The sequence below is a fragment of the Pan troglodytes genome, chromosome 15 (assembly GCF_028858775.2).
Source record: "Pan troglodytes isolate AG18354 chromosome 15, NHGRI_mPanTro3-v2.0_pri, whole genome shotgun sequence".
Classification (NCBI taxonomy): domain Eukaryota; kingdom Metazoa; phylum Chordata; class Mammalia; order Primates; family Hominidae; genus Pan; species Pan troglodytes.
This window is the reverse complement of record NC_072413.2, coordinates 21,315,821-21,329,573: the sequence shown is the minus strand read 5'-3', so window position 1 is coordinate 21,329,573 and position 13,753 is coordinate 21,315,821. Positions and strand designations below refer to the sequence as shown.

Genomic DNA, 13,753 nt, shown 5'->3' with positions numbered 1-13,753 from the left:
CTCGGCTTCCCAAAGTGCTGGGTCAGGCATGAGCCACTGCACCCCGCCTAAACATTTTCTTTATTTTTAATTTTTATTTATTTTTAATTTTTTTCGAGACCGAGTCTCACTCTGTTGCCCAGGCTGGAGTGCAGTGGCACGATCTCAGCTCACTGCAACCTCCGCCTCCTGGGTTCAAGCGATTCTCCTGCCTCAGCCTCTGGAGCTAATTTTTTGTATTTTTAGTAGAGACGGGGGTCTCACTAGGTTGGCCAGCCTGGTCTCAAACTCCAGAGTTCAGGTGATCCGCCCGCCTCAGCCTCCCAAAGTGCTGGGATTACAGGCGTGAGCCACCATGCCCAGCTCTTTATTTTTTTAAATTTATATTTTTGAAATAATTCACCGAAGGTGTGGGTGGGAGTGAGGGTTGGGTTTAAGGTTAAGACAGGTGGGCCGGGCGCGGTGGCTCATGCCTGTAATCCCAGCACTTTGGGAGGCCGAGGCGGGCGGATCACGAGGTCAGGAGACTGAGACCATCCTGGCCAACGTGGTGAAACCCCGTCTCTACTAAAAATACAAAAAAATTACCTGGGCGTGGTGGCGCCCGCCTGTAGTCCCAGCTACTCAGGAGGCTGAGGCAGGAGAATCGCTTGAACCCGGGAGGTGAAGGTTGCAGAGATCGCGCCACTGCACTCCAGCCTGGCAACAGAGCAAGACTCCGTCTGGAAAAAAAAAAAAAAAAGATTAAGACAGGTGAAAGATATTTGGCCGGGCAGATTGCTTGAGGTCAGGAGTGCGAGACCATCCTGGCCAATATTGTGAAATTCTGTCTCTACTAAAAATATAAAAATTAGCCAGGCGTGGTGGCTCGTGCGGGTAATCCCAGCTACTCGGGAGGCTAGGGCAGGAGAATCGCTTGAACCTGGGAGGTGGAGGTTGCAGTGAGCCGAGATCGTGCCACTGCGCTCCAGCCTGGGCAACAAGTGCGAAACTCCGTACCCCCAAGAAAACAAACAAACAAACAAACAAACAAAACAGGCGAATGAGGAATGCGCGCTAATAGGGAGTCTGTGGTGGGAATTCGAGAGGAAGGTGACCCTGAGGAAGCAGTGTATGGTGCCCGGCATGAGCTGGGCTGGGCTGGGCGACAGCGCCTCAGAGCCAGGCCCTAGTGAGGAGACTCGCAGGACGCGGCTTGAGTGGCAGGTCTGGGAAGGTTCCTTCCGAGAGCTATTGGGACAGGTTTAGACCCCCCAAATGGCGACCTCGAACTTAACCCTTTGTGCCTCAGTTCTCCCCCTCTGTAAAATGAGTGTAATGGTGACTTTCTCACAGGACGCTTTAAGAACTAAACGAGGCCTGGCCGAGGGCGGTAGCTCACGCCTGTAATCCCAGCACTTTGGAAGGCCGAGGCGGGTGGATCACGAGGTCAGGAGATCGAGACCATCCTGGCTAACACGGTGAAGCCCCGTCTCTACTAAAAATACAACAATTAGCCGGGCGTGGTGGCGGGCACCTGTAATCCCAGCTACTCGTGAGGCTGAGGCAGAGAATTGCTTGAACCCGGGAGGCGGAGCTTGCAGTGAGCCGATATTGCGCCACTGCACCCCAGCCTGGGCGACAGAGCGAGACTCCGTCTCAAAAAAAAAAAACAAAAAAAAACGAGGCAAGGCAAGCAAAATGCTTGGCGTAGTGCCTGACTCATCGTAGGCCCTCAATAAATGTTAGCAATTACTACCGTTTTCTCAGCATCTGCCCTTCACTGGGGAGGCACTAATGAGAAGGGGCAAAAAAGCCTTTCCGAGACCATCCTGTTTCCCAGTCCGGGTTCCACTACCCGAGCATGCGAACCCAGGGCGTTGGGAACCCAGCGCGCACCCGTTGAGGGGCGGGGCCTGCCGTTCCCGCCTCGAGTGTGGCCCCGCCTCCACCTCCTTCGTCGCATCCTCTAGTGCACTTTCGGCTCCTTCCCCTTGCCGGGCCTTTCAGCTTGGTCTTTCCGGGCCTCGCTTCCCCCAGCCCCTGCGCCCGGCCCGAACGAGAGGTTCCGGAGCCCCGGCGCGGGCGGGTTCTGGGGTGTAGACGCTGCTGGCCAGCCCGCCCCAGCCGAGGTTCTCGGCACCGCCTTGAGAGCTTCAGCTGCCCCAGGGTGTGCAGGTTTGCTTTAGAGGGTCGGCGGGCGGAGCTTCGGGGAAGAGGAGCTCTGGGAGAGTCATTCCGGCCAGTGGCCGGAGACCGTCGTCGCTCTTGGGAATCCTTGGCCGCCCAGACAGAAGGGAAGTAGGCGCCGGAGAGCCCGTTCTGCATTTTGATTCATCTCGGGCCCTGTAAGGGTCATATCTTGTGAAAATACCTGTAAAATCAATTTAACGTTCAGTGCAGCGTGTAAAGACAGCTCTAAGAATTTAAAAGACGCCTGAGTCAGAACATTTAAATGCTTGGGTCCCTGTAGCAGCGTTTTAACACGTCTGAGTGCAGAGGGTGGAGAATCGAGCCTGATTGCCGTTCACGCCCTGTAACCTTTAAGAAGGGTAAAGAAAGGCACCCTAAAAAACGCAAGGGGACACTTACCCTAGGGGGGGACGAACAGCTGGCTTTTTGAAATTTGGGTTGGTCTTCATTTCCAAGTCCGAAATTTGCCTGCAAAACTTTTTATTTGCAGTCATAGATCAACGATAAACAGAATTGTTAAAACACTGAGCTTAACTAAGTAGTGGCTTTTGTTGACAAGTCGATTGTGTTATTAATTCTTAATGTCTCATCCAAGGCAGGAATCGTTATCTCAGTTTTGCGGGTGGGAAAAGTTTGGCACAGAAAAAAGCATTTTCCTTAAGTTCTCAGAAGCAACGGCCGGCCGAGCTGCAAATTAAGTCCCAGCATTCTGCCTCCTCAGCTGCGTCCCCCTCTAGACCATGTTAGAAAACAAATGAGTAGTTACTTTGATGTTACTCATAAAACGATCGAGTAAACCAAATGTTCTGTAAACATGAAGCGTTAAATCATAATAACCTTCAATGCCTGTTCAGCTTTGGGAGGCTGAGTTGCCCTTTGGAGTTTGATACCTTGCAGAGAGGAGGGGCAGAGCAAAAACATGAAAAGTAATGTCAAGGGAAGATTTTTGTCTCCTGAGGTCAAACTGTGCCCATCTTTACTGCCCCTGTGTTGGTGTCATTCCTTTCAGCGCACTCCATGTTCTGGCAAAACACCCACAGCTCACGTTCTCGTTGTAGCCACATTACGCCTTTGCATTACTCTTTTGCCACTGACCTCACTGTCAGTCTTCTTGTCACGCTGTTTCCTCCAGGTGCTCTTTTCTTAGGCTGTTATGTGAAAACCAGTTGTTCAAGTGTGGAATGATTTGTCATTCCTGAAGGATGATTCTAGAGTTAATGATAAAAAAAAAAAAAAACTACCAACAGATCTTAGACAAAAGTTAAAGAAGCACAAAAAAACTATTATGGAATTTGATAGCTGAGTTATTTGGGGGGAAAAAGTAGACTTTGATTTTTTTCCCTTTTCCCCCAGTTCACTCATAACTGGGAAGCTGCAGCTCAGTTTTAACTTTGGCATAATGGTGGTGGTGGTGGAGAATCCTCTTGTTTAGACTCAGTGAATTGGAAAGTTCTCTTTTTAGGAGGCTCCTTTTGGACAGCTTGGAGCAAGTGGAAACACGTGTGCTTAGAATGTGACATGTTTTGGCACTTGTAAATCTGTTTGTCCATAAAGCTTGTGTAAGAGCTTGGGACCCAGGATGTGTGGTATAGGCCGTCTGTAAAAGTCATCCTTGAGGTTCCTTTCCAGCTTGTGGACAGCAGAAATTTGAACGTAAGGTAGTGTCCTTGGAGCAGCCAGCTGTTTATTCATCTTTTTGTTTTCTTTCACTTCTTGGTTCCACAGATTAGAATCCCAAGAAAATCAAATGGCATCCGGGGATTTCTGCTCACCTGGAGAAGGGATGGAAATACTTCAACAAGGTAAGAGTAGCCATTTGCAAAAGGTTTGATGATTTATCCAGAGAGGTCTTATCCAGGTTCTTGCCTTTTCTAGTAAAAAGCATTTATTGGCTCACACCTGTAATCCCAGCACTTTGGGAGGCTGAGGTGGGTGGATCACGAGGTCAGGAGATCGAGACCATCCTGGCTAACACGGTGAAACCCTGTCTCTACTAAAAATACGAAAAATTAGCTGGGCGTGGTGGTGGGTACCTGTAGTCCCAGCTTACTCCAGAGGCTGAGGCAGGAGAATGGTGTGAACCTGGGAGGCGGAGCTTGCAGTGAGCTGAGATCGTGCCACTGTACTCCAGCCTGGGCAACAGAGCAAGACTCCAAAAAAAAAAAAAAAAAGGATTTATAAGTTTCCCCAGTATGGTTTTCCTCACAGAAGCATGTGTTTCTGAGGAAACTGGAATACATGAAGATCCTTGAACACTCTCTTATTGGAAAACAGACTACACTAATTCCTGTTAATGTTGGTTCAATATCTGCTTGTGTAGTAGGCTAAAAACTCAAGATGCTCCCATGCTGATGTTAGCAAGCATATTATAAAAATAACGGTAGCCAGCAAATTCCTTGAAGGTGTCCTTCCTACCTGTGTCTTAAATATTCTCATATCTTAGTCTCCAAAATTTCAGATCCTTCTATATCCTGAGTTCTTTCCATATCTCAGATCCTTTCTATATCTTGAATCCTTCAAGAGCTTGCATTTTCTATATCTTGACTATTTCCATATTGGATGCTTCAGTACCTTAGGGAAAAAGAGAGATTTCTTATTTCCCAAAAAGACTTTGGGTATAATGTTCCAAAGAATGAAAATTTGGGTGTTTTGGCAAGTAGAGGTAAAAGACCCCAACAGAGAGCATATGGAAAAAGAAATGGAAAGAAAGCTCCTTGAGCATATGGAAAAACCAGAGGATCTCAATTTCTTACACTTTTTTCTCATGCCTGTGCTGTTTTGTATCTACATGGGTTACTCAACTCTACTGACAATTATAAGTATTTGGGCCAGCTGGCCAGGTGTGGTGGCTCATGCCTGTAATCCCAGCACTTTGGGAGGCCAAGGCGGGCGGATCACCTGAGGTTGGGAGTTTGAGACCAGCCTGACCAACATGGAGAAACCCCGTCCCTACTAAAAATACAAAAATTAGAGGCTGGGCACGGTGGCTCACACCTGTAATCCTAGCACTTTGGGAGGCCAAGGCGGGCAGATCACGAGGTCAGGAGATTGAGACCATCCTGGCTAACAAGGTGAAACCCCGCCTCTACTAAAAATACAAAAAAAAAAAAAAAATAGCTGGGCGTGGTGGCGGGTGCCTGTAGTCCCAGCTACTTGGGAGGCTGAGGCAGGAGAATGGCGTGAATCTGGGAGGTGGAGCTTGCAGTGAGCCGAGATCGTGCCATTGCACTCCAGCCTGGGTGACAGAGTGAGATTCCGTCTCAAAAAAAAACCAAAAAACAAAAAATATTAGCCAGGCATGGTGGCGCATGCCTGTAATCCCAGCTACTCGGGAGGCTGAGGCAGGAGAATCGTTTGAACCCGGGAGGTGGAAATTGCAGTGAGCCGAGATCACGCCATTGCACTCCAGCCTGGGCAACAAGAGCAAAACTCCATCTCAAAAGAAAAAAATAAAAAAGAATTTGGGCCAGCTGTGGTGACTCACACCTGTAATCCCAGCACTTTGAGATGCCAAGGTGGGAGGATCACTTGAGCCCAAGAGTTCAAGACCAGCCTGGGCAATGTAGTGAGACCCTGTCTGTAAAAAAAAAATTAGCCAGTCATCGTGGTTTGCCTTGTAGTCTCAGCTCCTCAGGAGGTGGAAGGATCGCTTGATCCGGGGAGGTTAAGGCTGCAGTGAGCTGTGATTGTGCCACTGCACTCCAGCCTGGGTGACAGAGTGAGACCCTGTCTCAAAAAGAAAAAAAAAAATTGGTTATTTGAACGTTTAACTTAACTCTAAGTGTATTCTGTTAGTCTTGTTTATGCGACTACATATCACATCCAAAGTTGGAACTTCACGTGTTGTGTTTTTTTCCCCCTACTTCAAGAACTCTATTAATTTTGGATGAATGAGGCATTTTGTGTATTGTGATTCCTACTAATGGTCCCTTAATTTTTATTCTATTTGTCTAATATGTACCAACTGCATTTCCGTTTCCTAAGATCTTAGTTTATTACTTATTCCCCCTTAATATCCTTGTATATAATATAAATGCTTGTTACCTTGAATATTACCCTTGTTTATTTGTGGATTTTTAAAAAATCTCATTAGATTTAGCAATCTTTCCTATAAAAATCCTAGGGGTTTTTTGGAAGTATTAAGTTATGCTCAGTTATGTAAAGTAAGAGTCCACACCTTTTTTGTTTTTTTGTACCTGTGGGGACATGATGTTAAGTGTGCAGCAAACAACTTCCTCCTTGTAACCTGAGTAAAGAGGACCTGTTACAGAACCCATACTTCAGCAAGCTTCTCCTGAATCTCTCACAGCATGTGGATGAGAGTGGCTTAAGCCTCACCCTAGCAAAGGAGCAGGCTCAGGTAAGGGCTTTGGGAGAAGAGATAAGAAGAAGGGAAAATCCTGAGAGAGAGGTTCCTACCTGAGATTTTTTGGATTTCTAGGCATGGAAGGAAGTTCGACTGCATAAGACAACATGGTTGAGGTCTGAGATTTTACATAGAGTCATTCAAGAGTTGCTTGTGGACTACTATGTGAAGATACAAGACACAAATGTAACTTCTGAGGACAAAAAGGTGAGGCAAAGGCTGGGCGTGGTGGCTAACACCTGTAATCCCAGCACTTTGGGAGCCCGAGGCAGGCTGATCACTTGAGGTCAAGAGTTTGAGACCAGCCTGGCCAACATGGTAAGACCCCATCTCTACTAAAAATACAAAAATTAACCAGGTGCAGTGGCACATGCCTGTAATCCCAGCTACTCGGGAGGCTGAGGCAGCAGAATCGCTTGAACCTGGGAGGCGGAGATTGCAGTGAGCCGAGATTGCGCCACAGCACTCCAGCCTGGGTGACAGAGCGAAACTCAGTCTCAAAAAAAAGTGAGGTGAAAGAAATGAGGTGGGGGTTGGTTACCAGTTACAGGAATGACCAGGCCAACTGTGGCTTTGTCTGATGATGTGACCTAGGGGAAGTAGGAGCTTTGAGAAATGGTTTGTCAAAAGAGAAATGGACTGTAGTTATGGGGAAGGAGTGGATGTGTTATCAGAGTTTGAAATAGAAACATTGACAGAAGTCACTCGCAGCTGAGTTATCTGAGGGGGGATGATATATTTGAGGGCTTTGAAAATATGTGAAAAACTGGTTCATAAGGATGGAAGAGGTGGAGTGGGAGAAGTTTTATAGTTGCCTCTTTTTGTTTTTTATTCTCTCTCTCAGTTTCATGAGACCCTTGAACAGCGGCTGCTTGTAACTGAACTGATGCGGCTCTTAGGTCCTAGCCAGGAGAGGGAGATACCTCCACTGCTGGGGCTGGAGAAAGCGGACCTTCTGGAACTCATGCCACTCTCAGAGGTTGGCGGGGAGATATTGGAACCAAATAAATGAAATGGTTTAATTTCTCCCATATCTTTAAAATGTTTTTTTTGTCAAGCTTTATTGTTTTTGTAAAAATGATACACATTCAGGGTGGTCAGACTCAAATAAGAAAAACGTTACACAGGAGCAAGTAAAAGCTGAAATACTGCATCTAGAAGCACAATATTATTATAAACAGCTTGACATAAATGGTATTATACCCTTCATGCTTATATAGAGAGTATAAGGCCGAGTGTAGTGACTTCCGCCTATAATCGTAGCACTTTGGGAGGCTGAGGCGGGAGGATCACTTGAGTTCAGGAGTTCAAGACCAGCCTGGGCAACATAGTGAGACCTCGTCTCTACCAAAAAAAAAAAAAAAAAAACAAAAGCCAGGTTTGGTGGTGCACACCTGTAGTCCCAGCTACTCGGGAGACAGAGGCAGGAGGATGACTTGAGGGTGGGAGGTCAAGGCTGTAGTGAGCTGTGATCATGCCACTGTACTCCAGCCTGGGCACAGAGTGAGACCCTGTCTCAAAAAAAGAAAAGTACAGTCTATTTTCATGTAATATATTTTGGATTTCTTTTCAAGTCAATACATAAATGTAAATAAGATGATAGCTTCTATAGCATTGTTAGCAAAGTATCTAGGCACATAGTGCTTAGTGTTATGTCATCAGTTTAAATCTCTGCTAGGATTCTATTATATGGATGTAGAATAATTTGCTTAACCTTATTGGTGGATATTAAGGTTGTTTCCACATTTTTGCTGTTAGAAACCACAGGGAGATGAACATGCTGGTTCATATGTGTCTTTACCTTTGTATGATTATTTCTGTAATGCTGGTGCTAAAAGTGGGATTCCTGAGTCAGTGCATACTCATATAGAATATTGGTACCTAATGCCAAACTGCTATCCAGAAAGGTATTTTCAGGGCTCCTGGATCCCCCATGTTCTCACCAACATGGGGTCTTGACAGTCATTTTATTCTTCGCTAATTTGATAGGTGAAAAATGAGTCTCTCTGATGTCTCTTGATGCATTTTCTTTGGCTATTATTGAGGTTATCATCATGTATTCATTGGCTGAGACGTCCTAGTTTTTACAGTCTATTCGCATTTCTGCCTTTACTTCTATGACTGTAGGATTTTGTGTGGATGAGGGCTCGGCTACAGCAAGAAGTAGAGGAGCAGCTCAAAAAGAAATGTTTCACTCTGCTCTGCTACTGTGATCCCAATTCAGGTGAGTGCTAGCTGTCTGTTCTGCTCACAGCTGGACTTCAGGGTTCCTGGTCTGCTCTTTTGAGCATAATATATTTTGATTTTAGATTTGGGACAGAGGTTTAGAACCATCAGAGATGCTTATTTGTTTTGTTGCTGGTAGAATAAAAACAAGGACTTTTTGTTTTTTTGTTTTTTTGTTTGAGATGGAGTTTTGCTCCTGTTGCCCAGGCTAGAGTGCAATGGCGCCATTTCTGTTCACCGCAAACTCCTCCTCCTAGATTCAAGCGATTCTCCTGCCTCAGCCTCCCGAGTAGCTGGGATTACAGGCATGCGCCACCCCGCCCGGCTAATTTTGTATTTTTAGTAGAGATGGGGTTTCTCCATGTTGATTAGGCTGGTCTGGAACTCCCAACCTCAGGTGATCCGCCTGCCTCGGCATCCCAAAGTGCTGGGATTACAGGTGTGAGCCACCACGCCCGGCCAAAACAAGGACCTTTGTAAGGACTCTTTTTATTCAGCAAGATACTGAGTGGGAGTGTCCTCCTGCTGCAGGGAAGGATGAGTTCTCTCAGGAGGTTCAGAATGGTTTAGGGAGGAAAGTTCAGACTCATAGAACACCTTATACTCTCTGTATAAGCTTGGAGGGTATAATACCATTTATGTCAAGCTGTTTATAATAATGTGTTTCTAGACGTAGTATTCATATTTCAGCTTTTACTTGCTTCTGTGTAATGATTTTCTTATTTGAGTCTGACCACCCTGAATGAATGTGTATCTCTTTTTTTTTTTTTTTTTTTTTTTTGAGACGGAATCTCGCTCTGTCCCCCAGGCTGGAGTGCAGTGGCGCAGTCTCACCTCACTGCAAACTCCACCTCCTAGGTTCACGCCATTCTCCTGCCTCAGCCTCCCGAGTAGCTGGGACTACAGGTGCCCGCCACCACGCCTGGCTAATTTTTTGTATTTTTAGTAGAGACGGGGTTTCACCGTGTTAGCCAGGATGGTCTCAGTCTCCTGACCTCATGATCTGCCCACCTTGGCCTCCCAAAGTGCTGGGATTACAGGCGTGAGCCACTGTGCCTGGCCCTGAATGTGTATCATTTTTACAAAAATAATAAAGCTTAACACCTGAGTCTGAACTTTCCTCCCTAAACCATTTCTTTTTTTTTTTTTTTGAGGCGGAGTTTCATTCTTGTCGCCCAGGCTGGAGTGCAATGGCGTGATCTCAGCTCACTGCAACCTTCGCCTCCGAGGTTCAAGCAATTCTCCTGCCTCAGCCTCCCAAGTAGCTGGGATTACAGGCGCCTGCCACCCTGCCCAGCTAATTTTTTTGTATTTTTAGTAGAGACAGGTTTTCACCATGTTGGCCAGGATGGTCTCAAACTCCTGACCTCAGGTGATCTGCCCGCCTTGGCCTCCCAAAGTGCTGGGATTACAGGCATGAGCTACCACACTTGGTCTCCTTAAACCATTTCTATGACTTAAGAATTAAGGTCCGGGCCGGGCGCGGTGGCTTACGCCTGTAATACCATCACTTTGGGAGGCCGAGGCAGGTGGATCATGAGGTCAGGCGTTCGAGACCAACCTGGCCAATATAGTGAAACCCCGTCTCTACTAAAAATACAAAAAATTAGCTGGGTGTGGTGGCGGGTGCCTGTAATCCCAGCTACTTGGGAGGCTGAGGCAGGAGAATTGGTTGAACCTGGGAGGTGGAGATTGCAGTGAGCTGAGATGGCGCCACTGCACTCCAGCCGAGGTGACAGTGAGAGACTCCGTCTCAAAAAAATAAAAAGAATTAAGGTCCAAATCTGGAATCAAAGGTAAGAGTGAAGATAATTTATTTAATAATTATGAGAACCAGACGCCCCTCCCCCCGCTTTTTTTTTTAAAACTCTGTCACCCAGACTGGAGTGCAGTGGTACAATCACACCTCACTGCAGCCTCGACCTTCTGGGCTCAAGTGATTCTCTCACCTCAGCCTCTCAAGTAGCTGGCACTACAGGCGCAAAGTATGCCTAACTAATATTTTAGAATTTTTTTTATAGAGACAGAGTCTCACTATGTTGCCCAAGCCGGTCTTGAACTCTTGGGCTCAAGCAATCCTCCTGCCTTGGCCTCCCAAAGTGCTAGGATTGCAGGCGTAAGCCACCATGCTCAGCCCAGAATGGGGCCATTTTTAATAGATTATTAGAAGAAAACCTGTCATAAGGCAGGATTTGTGGGTCTAGATACAGGATAGGGGCACTGGAAGGTTGCTTTATGGGGATTGTAGCGATTAGGGTTTTCCTGTCAGTCCTCTGCCCCTTTGCTCAGATGCTGACAGTGAAACCGTGAAGGCAGCAAAGGTGTGGAAACTCACAGAGGTCCTGGTGGGTGAGCAGCAGCAGTGCCAGGATGCCAAGAGCCAGCAGAAGGAGCAGATGTTGCTGCTGGAGAAGAAGAGTGCTGCTTACTCCCAGGTTTATCAGGGCATGGGACAGCCCCTTTCCTTTATCCTGACCCCAGGAGCACTTTTGGGGAAGACAAAGATTCCTGATCTACCCTCCTTTCTACTATCTTTATTTATGCCCTCTTCTTCCTCCATCTTGGGCTCAGGTGCTTCTCCGCTGCCTCACTTTGCTGCAGAGGCTTCTTCAAGAACACCGGCTGAAGACTCAATCCGAGCTAGACCGCATCAATGCCCAGTACCTGGAAGTCAAGTGCGGTGCTATGATCCTTAAGCTGAGGTGAGCTGTGACCCCTGTGGATCTTAAGGGATTCTGTCTCACGTATCAGCCCTCTATCCCTTACCCTAATCTCTTTCCTCTCCCTTATCCTAGTGCCTTGTGGGTATCCAGTAAATGTCACATAGCAGTATTAGCTTTTGGATTACCCAAAAGCTTTCAACATCCTTGAGACTTTTCTTTTACAGTCTTCTGAAATAGGCACTTTACTGTGAGATCAATTGCTTGGGAATTCAGAGTGACCTTGTTTATCCTATCAGTGCTTAGCCCACACCTTGACCGTCGGCAGGTACTACGTCCATTCCCAACCCTGCTGCTATCAGGGACCTTCTGCCTTGACATTTCTTTCTTCCCTCTGTCAGGATGGAGGAGCTAAAGATTTTGTCCGACACTTACACTGTTGAGAAAGTGGAAGTTCATCGTCTGATTAGGTGAGAACTCCTAAGAGTCTGGTACAGCTGTTCACAGGTGGTTCTCACATTCCCTAAACTCGTTTATTTAAAGATGTTGCCATTTTTGGCTGGGCACAGTGGCTCACACCTGTAATCCCAGCACTTTGGGAGGCCGAGGTGGGCAGCTCGCTTGAGTCAGGAGTTTGAGACCAGCCTGGCCAATATGGTGAAACCCTGTCTCTACTAAAAAATACAAAAATTAGCTGGGCATGGTGGCATGCGCCTGTAATCCCAGCTACTCGGGGGGCTGAGGCAGGAGAATTGCTTGAACCCAGGAAGCAGAGGCTGCAGTGAGCCAAGATCATACCACTGCACTCCAGCCTAGGTGACAGAGCGAGACTCCATCTGAAAAAAAAAAAAAAAAAGTTTTTCATTTTTGTCCACTACTTTCTGAGGAGCAGCACCCTTATATTGTACCTTCTCTGCCCGGGCTCTTAGGGACCGTTTGGAGGGAGCCATTCACCTACAGGAGCAGGACATGGAGAAGTCAAGACAGGTCCTGAACTCCTATGAGGTCCTTGGGGAGGAGTTTGACAGGCTGGTGAAAGAGTACACCGTACTCAAGCAGGCAACAGAGAACAAGCGGTGGGCCCTCCAGGAGTTCAGCAAGGTCTACCGTTGAGCTCTGGCAGGGCCAGGAGACATGGCTTCTGCATAGCTGCTGCCTCCTAATCTTCCTGCTACTGGGACCACCTTCACCTGGGGCTGCCTTCACTACAAGGGAGTGTGGAAATGCTTACGCTTGAAACACTGCAGTCATTTAGGCACTCTCCTGATTTCTCTTTATTTTTTATGACTGGGCCTCTTCTGGAAAATCTAGCAAGGAGATTTATATAATTTTTATGCATAGCTGTGTGTCAGTGTCAGCCCTGTATTGTATTTGATTATCTCCTGAATAAAGTTATGATATTATATCTTAGGATTTTAGTCACTTTCCTTGGGCAAAGATTGAAAAAGAACATTGAAGGCTATATGGGTAAGGAGCGGGGAACTGAGTGGATCCAAATAGAAACAGATACATGATGCTTATGCAAAGAGTAAGAAGTAGACATGCCAGCTTGCCTACATCAAGTCTTAGAGCCTTCATTTTGGAAGAGTACAGTGGATTAAATTTGGGCTTGCTCTTGAAGAACTATAATCTCCAGAGGAGTGCTAGATACTCAGGCAGGTAGGGAACTATTTTCTCACTATGGGTATCAGTGTGGGAGTTATAATAAAGCAGCTGAGGCTGGGAGCAGTGACTCACACCTGTAATTCCAGCACTTTGGGAGGCCAAGGCAAGAGGATCACTTGAGCCCAGCTGTTCGAGACCAGCCTGGGCAACGTAGCAAGACCCCTGTCTCTGTGAAATTTTTTTTTTTTTTTAGACAGAGTCTTACTTTGTTGCCAGGCTGGAGTGCAGTGTCGTGATCTCAGCTCACTGCAGCCTCCGCCTCCCAGGCTCAAGCAATTCTTGTGTATCAGCCTCTCTAGTAGCTGGAATTAACAGGCATGCACCACCATGGCCAGCTAATGTTTGTATTTTAGTAGAGACAGGGTTTTACTATGTTGGTCAGGTTGGTCTCAAACTCCTGACCTCAAGTGATCCGCCCACCTTGGCCTCCCAAAGTGCTGGGATTACAGGCATGAGCAACCACACCCAGCTGAAAAAAATTTTTTTAATTAGCAAGCGTGATGGTGTGTGCCTGTAGTGCCAATTTCTCAGGAGGCTGAGACAGGAGGATCACTTGAACCCAGGAGGTCAAGGCTGCAGTGAGCCATGATGGCACCACTGCACTCAGCCTGGGTGACAGAGTGAGACCTTGTCTCAAAAAAAAAAAAAAAAAAAAAGCAGCCAGTGGCCAGCTCAGTTATAGGAA

General features: G+C 46.8%; 1 protein-coding gene and 1 long non-coding RNA gene across 7 annotated transcripts in view; one reads left to right on the top strand and one right to left on the bottom strand.

The window, feature by feature from the left end:
* The first annotated feature begins 1,885 nt into the window (after positions 1 to 1,885).
* HAUS4 (HAUS augmin like complex subunit 4) lies at positions 1,886 to 12,813 on the top strand. 6 transcript variants are annotated; one of them, XM_009427483.5, is made up of 10 exons: positions 1,891 to 2,306; positions 3,877 to 3,953; positions 6,369 to 6,511; positions 6,593 to 6,724; positions 7,362 to 7,496; positions 8,645 to 8,741; positions 11,033 to 11,178; positions 11,315 to 11,445; positions 11,805 to 11,873; positions 12,333 to 12,813. In XM_009427483.5, the coding sequence occupies exons 2-10, from the start codon at positions 3,899 to 3,901 to the stop codon at positions 12,514 to 12,516; spliced, it is 1,092 nt and encodes a 363-aa protein (XP_009425758.1). In that variant the 5' UTR covers positions 1,891 to 2,306; positions 3,877 to 3,898; the 3' UTR covers positions 12,517 to 12,813. The 6 variants fall into 6 exon arrangements, with proteins under 6 accessions (XP_009425760.1, XP_009425758.1, XP_003314304.1 ...); XM_509845.8 differs by having other exon boundaries at positions 1,901 to 2,136; XM_009427482.5 differs by having other exon boundaries at positions 1,903 to 2,128.
* The window catches only part of LOC134808343 (uncharacterized), a 27,961-nt gene continuing 18,568 nt past the window's right edge, over positions 4,361 to 13,753 (bottom strand). The window contains exon 3 of the long non-coding RNA XR_010151072.1: positions 4,361 to 4,722. This is a non-coding gene — a long non-coding RNA (uncharacterized LOC134808343). The remainder of the gene's footprint in view (positions 4,723 to 13,753) is intronic.

Excerpts from the sequence above, each read along its gene's own strand:
- HAUS4 (XM_009427483.5), top strand. The coding sequence starts at position 3,899 with ATGGCATCCGGGGATTTCTGCTCACCTGGAGAAGGGATGGAAATACTT. Across the intron at positions 6,725-7,361 it reads TAACTTCTGAGGACAAAAAG|TTTCATGAGACCCTTGAACA; the intron begins GTGAGGCAAAGG and ends TCTCTCTCTCAG. Across the intron at positions 8,742-11,032 it reads CTACTGTGATCCCAATTCAG|ATGCTGACAGTGAAACCGTG; the intron begins GTGAGTGCTAGC and ends CCCTTTGCTCAG.